The sequence below is a fragment of the Macaca thibetana genome, chromosome 16 (assembly GCF_024542745.1).
Source record: "Macaca thibetana thibetana isolate TM-01 chromosome 16, ASM2454274v1, whole genome shotgun sequence".
Taxonomy (NCBI): Eukaryota; Metazoa; Chordata; class Mammalia; order Primates; family Cercopithecidae; genus Macaca; species Macaca thibetana.
In genome coordinates, this window is record NC_065593.1 from 75,047,236 (window position 1) to 75,063,476 (window position 16,241).

The following is a 16,241-nucleotide window of genomic DNA, read 5'->3' on the forward strand; positions in this document are numbered from 1 at the left end:
ACTTAGAGTATTTATGGATTTTTGAAAAGCAAACTAAAATATATGTTAGATGTCATCTATTGCGGTTTGTTTCCTGTCTAGTATCTATGTTTATAAGAAAACTTTTCTGTGTTGATATGATTGTGTAAAATATCCCATTGTTACCAACTTGACAAAAATTCCAACTGACAGTGCCTGTAAAATATTTCAAAAGTTTGGCTAACTTATCTTAATTGATTTTACTTGGTAGGTTTTTCTCTTTTTTATTTTTAACTTTAATTTTTTTGTAGAGACACAGTCTCACCATGTTGGCTAAGCTGGTCTTGCGCTCCAAGCCTCAAGCAGTCCTCCCGCCTTGACCTCCTAAAGTGGTAGGATAACAATTGTGAGCCACTGCACCCAGCCTGTTTTTGGTTATTTTATGCTTTTTTTTTTTTTTTATGGAGAATTTTAAAAACAGACATATAATTAATAGTACTAATCCCGTGTACTGATTATCTAGCACCAACAATAGCCAACCTTTGGCCAGTCCCACCTCATCCACCAATACCGCCCTTCCATATTATTTCAGTTATTTATTTAAATTTATTTAGCACCAACAACAGCCAACCTTTGGCCAGTCCCACCTCATCCACTAATACCGCCCTTCCATATTATTTCAGTTATTTATTTAAATTGATTTATTAATATACAAGACAGGGTCTCACTATGTGGCCCAGGCTGCTCTCAAACTCCCAGGCTCAAGTGGTCCTCCTGTCTCAGCCTCCCAAAATATGGGAATTATAGGCATGAACCACCTCGCCTGGCCTCCTTGAATATTATTGCAAGGCAGAGAGCAGATACCATTTAATCTGGAAATATTTTATTTAAGGATCTTTTGTTAATAACCACACCATTATCACATTAAAAAAATAACACTACATGATATCAAGGAGTTATTTACAATTTTCTTGGGTGTGATAATGGTGTTTATATTTTTCTTTTTAAAAAAATCCTTCTCTGACAGATACATAAGTTTATGGTATCTGAGACTTGGTTTATAATTCTCCTGTTTAGAAAAAACTTTAAGTGGTAAGAGATGAAATAATAGCACTGAGTTGGCCAGGCATGGTGGCTCACACTTGTAATCCCAGCCCTTTGGGAAGCCAAGGCAGGTGGATTACCTGAGGTCAGGAGTTCGAGACCAGCCTGGCCAACACCGTGAAACGCTGTCTCTACTAAAAATACAAAAAATTAGCTGGGTGTGGTGGTGGGTGCCTGTAATCCCAGCTACTCGGGAGGCTGAGGCAGGAGAATCGCTTCAACCCAGGAGGCAGAGGTTGCAGTGAGCCGAGATTGCGCCATTGTACTCCAGTCTGGGTGACAGAGTGGGACGCCGTCTCAAAAAAAAAAAAAAAAAAAAAAAAAAAAAAGGAAGTGGTAGTAGTGAGTGTCTGGTTATTTCTTTTTTGGAGTTGCCAGCAACCACTGATTAATAATACCTCAAGTGGTAAGTTCATTAAAGCTTGCAAAATGGTGATTTTCTCTCTTCCTCCTTTGTTTGCTAGAGTACTTTTTTGGGGTTTTTTTTGTTGTTTTGTTTTTTGAGATGGAGTTTCGCTCTTGTTGCCCAGGCTGGAGTACAATGGCGCGATCTCGGCTCATTGCAACCTCTGCCTCCCAGGTTCAAGTGATTTTCCTGCCTCAGCCTTCTGAGTAGCTGGGATTACAGGCGTGCGCCACCATGCCTGGCTAATTTTGTATTTTTTGTAGAGACAGGGTTTCTTCATGTTGGTCAGGCTGGTCTCGAACTCCCGACATCAGGTGATCCGCCTGCCTCGGCCTCCCAAAGTGCTGGGATTACAGGCGTGAGTCACCGCACCCAGCTGTTTGCTAGAGTACTTCTATGAAGAAAAGCTTCTCACCGAGTATTTGCTTACGTAGAGGTATGGGAAAGGTAGGATAAATGCTGGATTCTTTAAAGTTATTCCTTTTGATGCTCAGATTGTCCCATCTTTGGCCAATGGGAGCCTCTTCAAGCTGGCCTCAAGTCTTTTTTTTTTTTTTTTTGGAAACAGTCTTGCTCTGTCACATGGTCTGGAGTGCAATGGTACGATCTTGGCCTACTGCAACCTCTGCCTCCCGGGTTCAAGCCTCCCTGCCTCAGCCTCCTGAGTAGCTGGGATTACAGGCGCCTGCTACCACACCCGGTTAATTTTTTGTATTTTTAGTAAAGTTTCACCATATTGGCCATGCTGGTCTCGAACTCCTGACCTCAGGGTGATCTGCCCACCTCAGCCTCCGAAAGTGCTGGAATTACAAGTGTGAGCCACTGCGCCTGGCCAGCCTCAAGTCTTTTTGACACACCTTACTAGTCTTTGATAATTTCCTTGCTGTCTAATAACTACCGTAGAGATTGTATATTTCCATGTTATTCCAAGGAGCTCTGGGTTTTTTTTAATTGGAAAAAAGTGGACACCATACTTTGGGTACTAGGAATGCTAATTGATAGAAAACAATCTTTGTTTCTAGGCCTTTCCAGTATTAACAGCTAGCAAATATAGGAGAGTGTGTATTTCCTCCCTGGGAAAAAAAAAAAAAAATTGGCCAGATGTGGCCAATGTGGTGGCTCATACCTAATCCCAATACTTTGGGAGGCTGAGGCAGGAGGATCACTTGAGCCCTAGAGTTTGAGATCAGCCTGGGCAACATAGACCACATCTCTAAAAAAAACTTTGAAAATTAGCCAGGCATAGTGGCTCAGGCCTGTAGTCCCAGCTACTCGGGGAGCTGATGGGGGTGGATGGCTTGAGCCCGGGGGATCAAAGCTGCAGGGAGCCTGGATCACACCACTGTACTCCTGCCTGGGCAACAGAGCAAGACCCTGTCTCAAAAGAAAATAAAATATAAGGCCGGTCGGAGTGGCTCACGCCTGTAATCCCAGCATTTTGGGAGACCAAGGCAGGTGGATCATTTGAGGTCAGGAGTTCGAGACCAGCCTGGCCAACACGGTGAAACCCCGTTTCTACTACAAATGCAAAAATTAGCCAGGCGTGGTGGCAGGTGCCTGTAATCCCAGCTACTTGGGAGGCTGAAGCAGGAGAATTGCTTGAATCTGGGAGGCGGAGGTTGCAGTGAGCCGAGATCACGCCACTGCACTCCAGCCTGGGCAACAGAGTGAGACTCCATCTCCAAAATAATAATAATAATAAATAAAATTAAATAAAATAAAAAATAAATTCATCATGAGTTCACACCAATATTTTCCATTCAAATTCAGGACTGCAGAGGGTCTGGGGTTTGTATGTGTGTTTTAATCAGTTTCATTAAGATACAATTTACATACAATAAATTTACCTCTTTTAAATGTACAAATTAATGAGTATTGACAAATGTATAACCATCTCTACAAAGGCAATGTAGAAAATTTGCATCACCCCATAAAGTCCTCCTGTGCTTTTTTTGAGACTGCCTCAGTAGTAACCACTTCTAAATTTAGCAGAGAACTGCACACCTGGATTGTATTTTGACAGAACTTCCTTCCAACCCAATTGCTTTTAATAATTTTTTAATGATAAATTTTTACCAAAAATTTTATAGAATTTATTTACAAAATTTCATAAGTTGTATTTCACTTACTGGTGTGGTATTATGCTAAGGAAACAGGTCTGGAGTCATGAAATCCTTAGGTGTCTAATTTTTCTAACCTCTAAGTTTCTGTGCTACTGCAGATCTCAGTTACTGTCTCTGGTGGTGGGTGTGTGCTGTGGAAGAGTCAGAGATAAGGCACTAGTCCGTTTCCTTCCAGGACAGTTAAGGAGAAAGAAGGAAATGAGCTCCAGGCATCACAAATCCACTGTTGATCATTCCTCTGGTCAGGTCTCCCCTTTAAATCCTTGAGAAGAAGCAACACTGAGAAAAGACAACTTCTTTAGGTCATGATTCGCCATCCCTGAGAGTAGAAGAGGCAGAAAGCCAAAAGGTCGACCACACATGTTTGCAACTCCTCATCCCAGCAAGATTTCTGTGCTGCCCTGGTGTTACCCTGCAGATGCCACCTTTTCCCAGTTTTCTACTGGTTTATTGGTCTTTCTCTTAATGATTTGTAAAAGCTCATAATATTATAAAACTTCATACAGTATCTGAGACCTGGGCTCAAAATACAGTCATGCATCGCTTAACGGTGTAGGTCACTGTTTGAACATCATAGCGTGTACTCACACAAACTTAGATGGCATAGTCTGCTACATGCCTAGGGTGTATGGGATAGTCTGTTCCTCCTAGGGATAAACCTGTACAGCATGCAACTGAACACTAGGCAATTGTAGCACAATGGTAAATATTTGTGTATCTAAATGTGTCTAAACATAGAAAAGATACAGTAAAAACATGGTATTATAGTTTTATGGGACCCCTGTTTTATATTTGGTCCATGAATGACTGAAATGTTATTATGCAACACATCATGGTGTTTTCTCCCTATTCTTTTTTTTTTTTTTTTTTTTTTTTTTTGAGATGGAGTCTTGCTCTGTCGCCCAGGATGGAATGCAGTGGCACTATCTTGCCGCACCGCAACCTCCACCTCCCAGGTTCAAGCAATTCTTATGCTTCAGTCTCCCCAGTAGCAGGGACTACAGGCATGCACCACCACACCCAGCTAATTTTTGTATTTTTAGTAGAGACAGGATTTCACCGTGTTGGCCAGGCTGGTCTCAAACTCCCGACCTCAGGTGATCACCTGCCTCGTGGGATTACAGATGGAAGCCACTGCGGCCGGTCCCTAGTTATTCTTTGGATTTAGTTTATGATTTCTAAATGTAATTTTTAAATGTCTCATCTAATTAAATGTTTTATCTAATTAAATTTAACAATCTTTTATGTCTTCTGGGTTGTGAGTCATACCCATAAAAGTCTTCCCCACCTCAAGATTATTTTTAAATCCCCCGCATATTCTTCTAGCACTTCTGTGACCACATCTATCTGAATTAATTTTGTTGTAAAGAATGAGGTAGGGGACCAACTTTTTTAATATGGTTCTCAAGTTTTTACAATATATTGAATAATCCATCTTTTCCCCATTGATTTAAGATGCCATATTTATCCTATACTAAGTTACTGTATATATTTAGAACTATATCTGGACTTTTTGTTCCATTGTTCTACTTGTTCAATTATGTACCAATACCTCATATACCAATACTATGCTTTTTTTTTTTTTTTTTTTTGACACAGGGTCTTGCTCTGTCACCCCAGCTGGACTGCAGTGGTGCAGTCTCAGCTCACTGCAGCCTCTGCTTCCTAGGCTCAAGTGATCCTCATACCTCAGCCTTCTTGACTTGTGATTGGCATCTGAGTTGGGGGGCAGTCTTGTAGGACTGAGCCCTTAACCTATGGGGTCTGATAGTACTCCTGATAGTTAATGTCGGGATTGAATTATTGGTGTCCAGAGAGTTGGAGAATTGGTTTTCGGTGTGGAAAAAAACCCACACATTTGGTGTCAGAAGTGCGAATGGAGAAAGCTTACCTTTAAAATGTTAAATATTATTTCAAGGCTATGATATTTTATTTCTTTTGTCAGAACTCTCTTGGAGTCAAGATTCTGCCACCTGGCTGGGTGCGGTGGCTCACACCTGTAATCCCAGCACTTTGGGAGGCCAAGGTGAGTGGATCACTTGAGGTCAAGATTTCAAGACCAGTCTGGCCAACATGGTGAAAGCTCATCTCTATCAAAAACACAAAAATTAGCCGGGTGTGGTGGTGCATGCCTGTAATCCCAGCTATTCAGGAGGCTGAGGTAGGGGAATCGCTTGAACCTGGGAGGCAGAGGTTGCAGTGAGCCGAGATCACGCCACTGCACTCTCCAACCTGGGCGACAGAGCGAGACTCTGTCTCAAAAAAAAAAAAAAGATTCTACCACCTGGCCAGGGCCTGTGTGTGCCAACATGCGTTCTTGTGCCTACCTGGATGTCCCCTGGCCTCACACAATCATGAATCCTGCCCACAGGCCTGAACACTCACACAATCTACCTCCTTGTCCATAACCATTGCCCATGCCCAGCCCTCCTCTGCATGCATTTTTCAGATGCAGTCACATACTGCCTAGCAACGTTTCAGTCAACCACGAACCAGGTATGTGACAGTGGCCCCTAAAATCATACCATATTTTTACTGCAGCTTTTCTATGTTTAGATACAAAAATACCATTGTGCTGCAATTGCCTCCAGTATTCAGTACAGTAACATGGCTTCAGGTGTGTAGACTAGAAGCAATAGGTTACCGTATAGCCAGGTGTGGAGTAGTGGATACCATCTGGGTTTGTGTAAATACACTGGTGTGCACACAGTGGAATTGCCTAATGACACGCATTTGTCAGAACCTATCTCTGTCATTAAGCAACGCATGACGGTGCTTCCTTCTGCCTGTTTGGGTGATCTCTCCCACTTTCCTCCCATTGGCTTTGCCACTTGACAAAGGGGCATCTTCAGGGAGCATGTGTGAGCCCCAGGTCCCTGCATCCTTGCTGATCTTGATAATTCTGATCTGATGAGTTTTCTGATCCGATAAGCCCTCAATATCCAGTTGTCCATCCTGGAATGTTAACAAGGTAGTGGTTGGAAGTGTGGGCTTGGCCCGGCGTGGTGGCTCATACCTGTAATCTCAACACTTTGGGAGGCTGAGATGGGAGGATTACTTGAGCCCAGTAGCTTAAGCCTGGGCTTAAGGCTGAAGTGGGAGGATTGCTTGAGCCCAGCCTGGCCAACGTGGCAAAACCCCGTCTCTAAAAAAATACAAAAATTAGCCAGGCGTAGTGGCATGCATCTGTGGCCCCAGGTACCCAGGAGGCTGAGGTGGGAGAATTACTTGAGCCAGGAAGGTCAAGACTGCAGTGAGCTGTGATCCCATCATTGTACTGCAGCCTGGGCAAGAGAGTGAGCCCCTGTCTCCAAAAAAAAAAAAAAAAGAAGAAGAAGAAGAAGAAAAGAAGTGTGGGCTCTGGTGTCACTCAGATCTGAGTTCCTTTCCTGTTTCCAACAGGTGTTAGCTGAATGAACTTGTGAGTCAGTTTCTTTTTGTATGAAAAGAGGGAAATAAGAGTACCTGCCCCAGGCCAGGCACGGTGGCTCACACCTGTAATCCCAGCACTTTGGTAGGCTGAGGCAGGTGGATCTCCTGAGATCAGGAGTTCGAGACCAGCCTGGCCAACATGGTGAAACCCCATCTCTACTAAAAATACAAAATTAGCCAGGTGTGGTGTCATGTCCCAGCTGCTCAGGAGGCTGAGGCAAGAGAATCACTTGAACTCGGGAGGCAGAGGTTGCAGTGAGCCAAGATCACGCCATTTCACTCCAGCCTGGGGAACAAGAGCAAAACTCCGTCTCAAAAAAAAAAGAAAAAGAAAAAAAGTACCTGCCCCAAAGAGGTATTGTGGGACTATATGAGGACAGGCACATAAAGCACTTAGTAATAGTACCTGGAACATGCTATAAGCTCAATACATATATTATTGTTGTCATTTTTAATTAATTAATGTATTTATTTACCTACTGAGACAGGGCCTCACTCTCTTGCCTAGGCTGGAGTGCAGTGGTACACTGTAGCCTTGACCTCCCAGGCTCAAGCAGTCCTCCCAGCTCAGCCTCCTGAGTAGCTGGGCCTACAGACATGCTAATTTTAGTGGCAGTGATGCCTGGCTAATTTTTGTATTGTTTGTAGAGGCAGGATTTTACCACATTGCCCAGGCTAGTCTTGAATTCCTGGGCTCAAGCAATCCTTCTGCCTTGGCCTCCCAGGGTATTGGGATTATAGGCGTGAGCCACCACACCCAGCCCTATTGTTGCCATTGTTGTAGTTGTTGTGATAGAGGAAATGTTGGGAGGTGGTGTATCAGCCACCTCTGTGTCCTGCGTCATATCCCTGGGCCTTCCCTCTGACCCAGCTACATCTGAGGGTCTACTCACTTTGCACTGATAGCTTCTTGCTTCAACTGCATAATACACATGTTCACTTTCTGTCCTGGGGTGTTTGCAGTGCCTGGGGTGAGACACTGAGGGAAGCCTGCTTGGAATACCCACATGCTAGTCTAGAAGTGGGGGAGGTGTCACTTCCTGGGATGATCCTCAACCAATGAGGGCTGGACACCAATGGATAAATACCTCTCACTATCAATCCTCAAGTGGACAATACTGAGAAGAGGCTCTTGGACTCTTCAGAAGATTCCAGTGGACTTACATCCAGCTGCCCACCACAGTGCCCAACTCAGCAAAACACCCTGTACTGGCTTTTCCTGTGGCGCACTGGGCTTGCTTCCTAGGGCCACCTCCTACGTAAATGATTTTCACAAAAGGCCTTATTTCAGGCTCTGCTTTCAGGTCTAGTCCAGGATAAAAGACAGGACCAGAAGGCCCTAGAAAGCAGCCTCAGGGAACAAATGAACCCCTAGGAATGGATGGCAACAAGGACTCCCTTGCTGGTGATAGGTAGGCAGTGAGAACCCTTAGCACACCACAGCTCCACAGTTCCTAAAACCTTCCCTTGCCATGTGGAATGAGGTTTAGAAAGAAAAGAGGCAGTGAATGCCAGCATTCCAGCACTTGAAAAGTTTGGGGCAATGCTAATTATGTGGATTGTGAAGCTAGTTGGCTTCTCTTAGCTGCCTTAGAAGCTTTGCAAGGAGAAAATGAGAGGCTACCAGTTCAGGGCAAGCTGTGAAACCCCAAGGATAGGGTTTAAGCCACCCTCATTTATCACAGCCAGCTGGAAGACTGTGCTGAAAGCCAGTTCCAGGATCTGATCAAAATGGTGGGGCAACCAAGGAGGAGATGGAATGAGCACGTCTAGCAGTTCTGTTCTGCTAACTTCTGACACTGACAGGGGCTGGGTAGGCCTTGGGATGTGGACATTTGAGAATATGAAACTCCCAAAGCCCGCAAGCTCTCTTGAGAAGGAGAACAGCCCCTCTTCTTAGAAGACCTCACATGAGGCAGGCGCCTCACAATATTTTTTAAATTATTGTGGTAAGTTATACCTAACATAAAATTTACCATTTTAACCAATTTTAGGTGTGTAATTCAATGGGATTAAAAACATTCATTCATATTGACCGGCACAATAGCTCACACCTGTAATCCCAGCACTTTGGAAGGCCGAGGCAGGCAAATCACTTGAGGTCAGCAGTTTGAGACCAGCCTGGCCAACATGGTGAAACCTCATCTCTACTAAAAATACAAAAATTAACTGGGTGTGGTGGTGGTGCCTGTAATCCCAGCTACTCGGGAGGCTGAGGCACAAGAATCACTTGAACCTGGAAGGCAGAGGTTGCAGTGAGCCTAGGTCATACCACTGCACTCCAGCCTGGGCGACAGAGAGAGACTCTGTCTCAAAAAAACAACACAAACAAAACTCATATTATTGTGCAACCATCACCACTTTCCATCTTTTTTCCAGAACTTTTTTGTCTTCCCAAACTGAAACGCTGTACCCGTTAGCCAGTCACTCCTAATTGTCCCTGGACCCCAGCCCCTGGGAACCACCATTTTATTTGCTTCACTATATTTTGCTTGTCTTCTTTAAGATCCACCCCTGTCTCCCTTATAGCTTAATAACCAGGGTCGGGTCTCAGCGGAGCCTGACGGGGGAAGGGCAGTTCCTGATGCTAAGCCACACAAAGACTGCAGCATCTGCGGGTGCACTCCTCCAGGAGCCAGGGGAGCCTACAGCAGCCTGGGTCTGAGCGTGCTAAGGCGGTGAATGTGGATTTAAGACTACATCAGGAAATGGAGGGCCAGGCAAGGTGGCTCACGCCTGTAATCCCAGCACTTTGGGAGGCCGAGGTGGGCGGATCACTTGAGGTCAGGAGTTGAAGACCAGCCTGGCCAACATGGCGAAACCCTGTCTCTACTAAAAATACAAAAATTAGCCGGGGATGGTGGCACATGCTTGTAATGCCAGCTACTTGAGAGGCTGAGGCAGGAGAATCGCTTGAACCTGAGAGGCGGAGGTCACAGTGAGCCAAGATCGCACCATTGCACTCCAGCCTGGGCGACAGAGTCAGACTCCGTCTCCAAAAAAGAAAAAGGAAATGGAGGTTTAGCGTCATGTCAAGGACACCTGGAACTGGTCCTAAACATGCATGATGGGTCTCCTTGAAGCTTGAATCCCACAGGACTCTACAGCTGAGTGGTTTAATACGAGATCCACAGCAAACCAGAGGCAATACTACATTCTGAGGGAAATAGGGTAGTTGTACTTGTTAAAATGATAGGATTTTTGGATATGCTGGGTTAAATAAAATATATTATTCCAATTCATTTCGCCTGTTTCTCTTCTTTTCTTCTTTTCTTCCTTCCTTCCTTTCTTTTTTTTTTTTTTTTTTCTTCTTTTCTTTCATTTCTTTTTTTAACACAGGTCTCACTCTGTTGCCCAGGCTGGAGTGCTGTGGTGCAATCTCGGCTCACTGCAACCTCCGCCTCCCAGGTTTGAGCAATTCTTGTGCGTCAGCCTCCTAAGTAGATGGAATTACAAGCACCCACCACTACGCCCAGCTAATTTTTTTGTATTTTTAGTAGAGATGGGGTTTCACCATGATGGCCAAGCTGCTCTTGAACTCCTGACCTCAAGTGATCCACCCACCTCAGCCTCCCAAAGTGCTGGGATTATAGGCGTGAGCCACCATGCCCGGCCATCTTTTCATTTTTTTATTGTGTCTACTAGAAAGAGTGAAAAGTGTGCCCATGTGGCTGACATTATATTTCTATTGGACAGTGGTGACCAGTGGAAAATATCATGGAGATGCCAGACAGGTGTGAGAATACTGAAGAGTCAGAAGGCTCAGAGAAGGATGCATGTTCAGATGAATTTATTCTGGGAGACCCTTTCTTTACTAAAGCATTTCAGGGCCGGGCACATTGGCTCACACTTGTAATTCCAGCACTTTGGGAGGCCGGGGTAGGCGGATCATCAGAGGTCAGGAGTTCGAGACCAGCCTGGCCACTATGGTGAAACCCCATCTCTACTAAAAACACAAAAATTAGCCGGGTGTGGTGGTGGGTGCCTGTAATCCCAGCTACTTGGGAGGCTGAGGCATGAGAATCACTTGAATCAGGAAGGTGGAGATTGAATTGAGCTGAGATCGTGCCACTGAACTCCAGCCTGGGCAACAGAGTGAGAATCCATCTCAAAAAAAAAAAAAAAAAAAGAAGAAGAAGAAGAGAGAGAGAGACAAGAGAGAACATAAAAGGCCATGTGAAGACAGAGGCAGAAGTTGAAGTGAGGCAACCACAAGCAATGTCTGGAGCCCCAGAAGCTGGAAGAGGCAAGGAGGCTCCCCACGAGAAATTTTGGATGGAGCACAGCTCTACAGACACCTTGGTTTTGGACTTCTAGCCTCCAGAACTGTGAAATGGTTGCTCTAAGCCACCAATTTGTGGTCATTTGTGGCAGCAGCCCTAGGGGACTAAAACATTCTCCCTCCCCACAACTCAACAACGTGGACTCTCTCCCTGGAACGTGACCAGGAAAGGCAGCACATCAAGGCACACCTTTGGCATTAGTTAAATCGGGAGGGTGAGCTAAATCATGAACATTAATGAACATCTTTTTTTTTTTTTTTTTTGAGATGGAGTCTCATCTTGTCGCCTAGGCTGTAGTGCAGTGGCACGATCTTGGCTCACTGCAACCTCTGCCTCCCAGGCTCAAGTGATTCTCCTGCCTCAACCTCCTGAGTAGCTGGGACTACACACACGCACCACCACACCCGACTAATTTTTGTATTTTTAGTAGAGACCAGGTTTTTGCCATGTTGGCCAGGCTCATCTCGAACTCCTGACCTCAAGTAATCCACCTGCCTCAGCCTCAAGTTTGCTTTTTGTTCATGGAAATCAGCTTCATAAAAACCATCTTACCCTAAGATGTAGTTTGTTTCTGTAAATTTCAGAAGTTGAGTTCGGAATAGACATATCCAGGTTTATAAGAATCACAGGCTTCTGAAATATAAGAGGGAAAATAATTTCCTTAGGATATGTGACAGGCGAGGCTGTTTTTAAAAATCCTATTTCTAGTAGCTGGGTGGCCTGACAGAACCAGGTATTAACTAATTTTTTCCTGGACTGTGTTAAATAATTTATTCTTGAAAATGTTAGCTGGGCATAATGCCTCATGCTTGTAATCCCAACACTTTGGGAGGCTGAAGCAGGAAGATTGGTCAAGCCCAGGAGTTCCAGACCAGCTTGGGCAATATAGCAAGATACCTGTCTCTACCAAAAAAAAAAAAATTAGTCAGACATGATGGTGCACACCTGTAGTCCCACTACTCAGGAGCTTGAGGTGGGTTGATTGCTTCAGCCCAAGAGGTAGAGGGTGCAGTGAGCTGAAATCGTGCCACTGCACTCTGGCCTGGGTGACAGAGTGAGAGTCTCAAAAAAAAAGAAGAAAGGCAGGAAAGAAAGAAAGAAAAGAAAGAAAAAGGAAAGAAAGAAAGAAAGAGAGAGAGAGGAAAGGAAAGGAAAGGAAAGGGAGGGGAGGGGAGGGGAGGGGAGGTAAAAGAAAGACAGGAAGGAAGGAATGAAGGAAGGAAGAAAGGAAGGAAAAAGACAGGAAGGAAGGAAGGAAGGAGGGAAGGAAGGAAGGAGGGAAGGAGGGAGGGAGGGAGGGAGGAAAGAAGTGGGGAGGGAAGGAGGGAGGAAAGGAAGGAAATGTTTGAGTAATGATCCTGCATCCTTTTCTCTGGATTTTTTCTATGACATTCCCCCACCACATCTTTCCCTCTTCCCCACCCTCCATCCGCTGATGAGATTTTTTAGGAGCTAGGGTGCTGGTTGCCATTGGTTCCTTATGGTGTGCCTGCATTGCTCGCATCCACCCCATTCTCAGGCTCCTGAAGCCCCTGAGTATTGTGACATCACAGGGACTACCTGTCTCTAGTCACCAGCACCTCTTATCTCTTATCCCAAGCTGTGGCTCACCTTGCTGTCTTGGTGCCACCTCCTGGAACACGGGGGTGGCATACTGTAGCTCCTGGGAATGTTCGGCCTCTGGGCAAAAGATAAGAAATAGGAGTTATTGGGCCAATTATCTGAATTTCTAAGCACATGAGGGCAGTGGGATAGACACTGCAGAACATGCTCACCATCTTGGGCTGTGGAAACACATGGTCTGGATCCCACTTCTGGGACAGATCCCTCCTCTGTAAAATGAGAATGACATAAATTGGGGGTTGGTAGTATTTGTGTTAGAAAAGGTGGATAAATTACTCAGCACTGCGTCTGGAATGTGGTCATGTTGGCTGAGATTGTTCCATTGTCAGCTGATGATAGGGTTTGGCTGTGTCCTCACCCAAATCACATCTTGAATTGTAGTCCCCACAAACCCCACGTGTCATGGGAGGGACCAGGTGGAGATAATTAAATCATGGGGGTGGTTTCTGTCATACTGTTCTAGTGATAGTGAGTTAGTTCTCACAAGATCTGATGGTTTCGTAAGGTTTTTCCCCCTTCCCTTGGCTCTCATTCTTCTCTCTCCTGCTGCCTTGTGAAGAAGGATGTGTTTGCTTCCCCTTCTACCATGATTGTAAGTTTCCTGAGGCCTCCCAAGCCCTGTGGAACTGAGAGTCAATTAAACCTCTTTCCTTTATAAATTACCCCATCTCAGGTATGTCCTTATAATAGCAAGAAAATGGACTAATACATCAGCCAAGGCGTTGGGTCTTGTTTACTGCAAAGCAATGTGCAGTGCCTGCTTTGAGAGGTGACCATGAAAGACTGTGAAACACAGTGCGGATCATTCTGAACAGATGTGAAAAATCTTCAAGATATGGAAAAAAAAAAATCAAGGTGTAGAAAGTCATACCTACAATATGCTACAATTGCTACCATTTGTTTATTATACACATAGAATATCTGTGGAAGGATTTTTAAAAAACTAGTTTTTACCCCTAGAAAGTGGGACTGGGCATCAATAGACATTGAACTCTATCCCTTTTGCTCCACCCCCCACTCCCATATGTCTGTCAACCTTAACAAAATCAAAAGACAAAAACCTGAAACCACCCAAAACACACAACAAAGTTCTCTTACTTGCTTGTTTTCCATGGATATTTGCATAGATTCCAACTTCCACAGCTGTGTCTCCACAGTCCCTGGGCACATTATTTCTCATAGCTTTTCCTACATAAATCAGTACAGAATCATTAAATTAAACCAATTCAGCCACATTTCTCTCATCTCCTCAGCCAAGGAGCAGAACTCCCCAAAGTTCTGAAACAAGGAGTGACTTGTTCCAACGGCCCAAACTGTTGTCTAACAAAGGAATACTATAGACTCAGCAGGGAGTCTAGACAAGGCTTCACCAAGCCAGGGGCTGTTCTGATTTATTTTCCTGGCTTTCAGAGGAACATGCTTTACCTATCAGATTATGCCTGAACTAGCCAGACTTATTTTCTTTCCTTCGCTGAAGAGAATATTCTGTGGAAGCTTTGTAATATCTTCAAGAGAGTGTAAATGGCCTACCAAATTCTTTTTTTTTTTTTTTTTTTAAGACAGAGTCTCGCTTTGTGGCCCAGGCTGGAGTGTCATGGTGCAATCTCCACTCACCACAACCTCCGCCTCCTGGTTTCGAGCAATTCTCCTGCCTCAGCCTCCCGAGTAGCTGGGATTACAGGCATGTGCCACCATGCCCAGCTAATTTTTTGTATTTTTAGTAGAGGTGGGGCTTCACTGTGTTGCCCAGGCTGGTCTCAAACTCCTGACTTCAGGTGATCAAAATGCTGGGATTATAGGCATGAGCCACTGTGCCCGGCCAGCCTTGCTGAATTCTATTGTTAGCTCCAGCCAGTAATCAAAAATATTAATGCCACTTTTGCAATAACCTGGACTTTTTATAGGAAGGAGAAACATGTTTTTAAGACATATGAGATGTGGGCCAGGGTGCAGTGGCTCACGCCTGTAATTCCAGTGCTTTGGGAAGCTGAGGTGGGAGGATCACTTGAGGCCAGGAATTTAAGACCAGCCTGGGGAACATAGTGAGACATTGTCTCTAAAAAGAATTTTGTAATTAAAAAAAAAAAATACTGTAATCCCAGCACTTTGGGAGGCTGAGGCAGGAGGATGATTTGAGTCCAGGAGTTCAAGACTAGCCTGGGCAACATGGTGAAACCTACAAAAAAAAAAAAAAAATTAGCCGGGAATGGTGCGCGCCTGTGGTCCCAGCTACTCAGGTAGCTGAGGCAGGAGGGGGCCTGGGAGGTCGAGGTTGCAGTGAGCCATGATTGCACCACTGCACTCCAGCCTTGGGTGATGGAAGTGAGATCCTATCTCAAAAAAATATATATATAGATAGATAGATAGATAGATAGATAGATAGATAGATAGATAGATAAACACACACACACACACATACACACACACATATATATACACATATACATATATATACACACATGTATGGGATTACAGCTGGGGCTGTAATACAGCTCCAGCACTTTGGGTGGCCAAGATAGGCAGATCACGAGGTCAGGAGTTCAAGACCAGCCTGGCCAACATAGTGAAACCCCGTCTCTACTAAAAATACAAAAATTAGCCGAGCATGGTGGTGGGCACCTGTAATCCCAGCTACTTGGGATGCTGAGGCAGGAGAATTGCTTGAACCTGGGAGGTGGAGGTTGCAGTGAGTGGAGATTGTGCCACTGCACTTTAGCCTGGGCAACAGAGTGAGGCCCCATCTCTTAAAAAATGAAATGAAATAAAATAAAATCTTAAAGATGCATCAGATGTATAACTCGTGAACTCTGTGGTCAAGTTTTATGTCAGCTGAGTCCCTGACTTCTCTGAGTTGTGACTCTCTGGAGATGGTTCCCAATTGGTTCTCTTGCCAGTTCTGACAATATCTCCATGGCCCATTCCACAAGTCAGAACACCAAGGCTCAGAAGCAACAGCCTGAGGGGCTTGTCCAATAGCCCTCAGCTTGCTGATGGGCACCAGTGCTGAGACACAAACTGTCTTTTGTGTAAATCTTCATATTCTTCCACACTCATGTGCCAAATGAAAAAACCACTTTGAAGTCTTAACCAGCGGTGGCCATAAGACGTGAGGAATGAAAAGCAGTAAGTGGGCTGAGTACAGTGGCTCATGCCTGTAATCCCAGCACTTTGGGAGGCTGAGGTGGGAGGATCGCCTGAGTCCAGGAGTTCAAGACCAGCCTAGGCAACATAGTGAGACCCCTGTCTCTAAAAAACATTTTTTTTAAAAAAAAAAGCTATAACTGATTCTTCTAATAACATTGACAAGTTTTC

The 16,241-nt window shown here is 44.7% G+C and overlaps 1 protein-coding gene across 6 annotated transcripts in view; it reads right to left on the minus strand.

The window, feature by feature from the left end:
• The window catches only part of MILR1 (mast cell immunoglobulin like receptor 1), a 32,601-nt gene that overhangs the window by 2,012 nt on the left and 14,348 nt on the right, over positions 1-16,241 (minus strand). For 3 of the 6 annotated variants that reach the window (XM_050762478.1, XM_050762481.1, XM_050762482.1), the window contains 4 exons: positions 14,028-14,117; positions 13,082-13,138; positions 12,918-12,986; positions 11,859-11,939 (listed from right to left, as the gene is read on the minus strand). In XM_050762478.1, the coding sequence (XP_050618435.1) occupies positions 11,887-11,939; positions 12,918-12,986; positions 13,082-13,138; positions 14,028-14,117 (269 nt within the window). In that variant the 3' untranslated portion in view covers positions 11,859-11,886. Of the gene's footprint in view, positions 1-283; positions 343-3,252; positions 3,911-11,858; positions 11,940-12,917; positions 12,987-13,081; positions 13,139-14,027; positions 14,118-16,241 lie in introns of those variants that run through there. The other 3 variants (XR_007720061.1, XM_050762479.1, XM_050762480.1) reach the window with 3 other exon arrangements.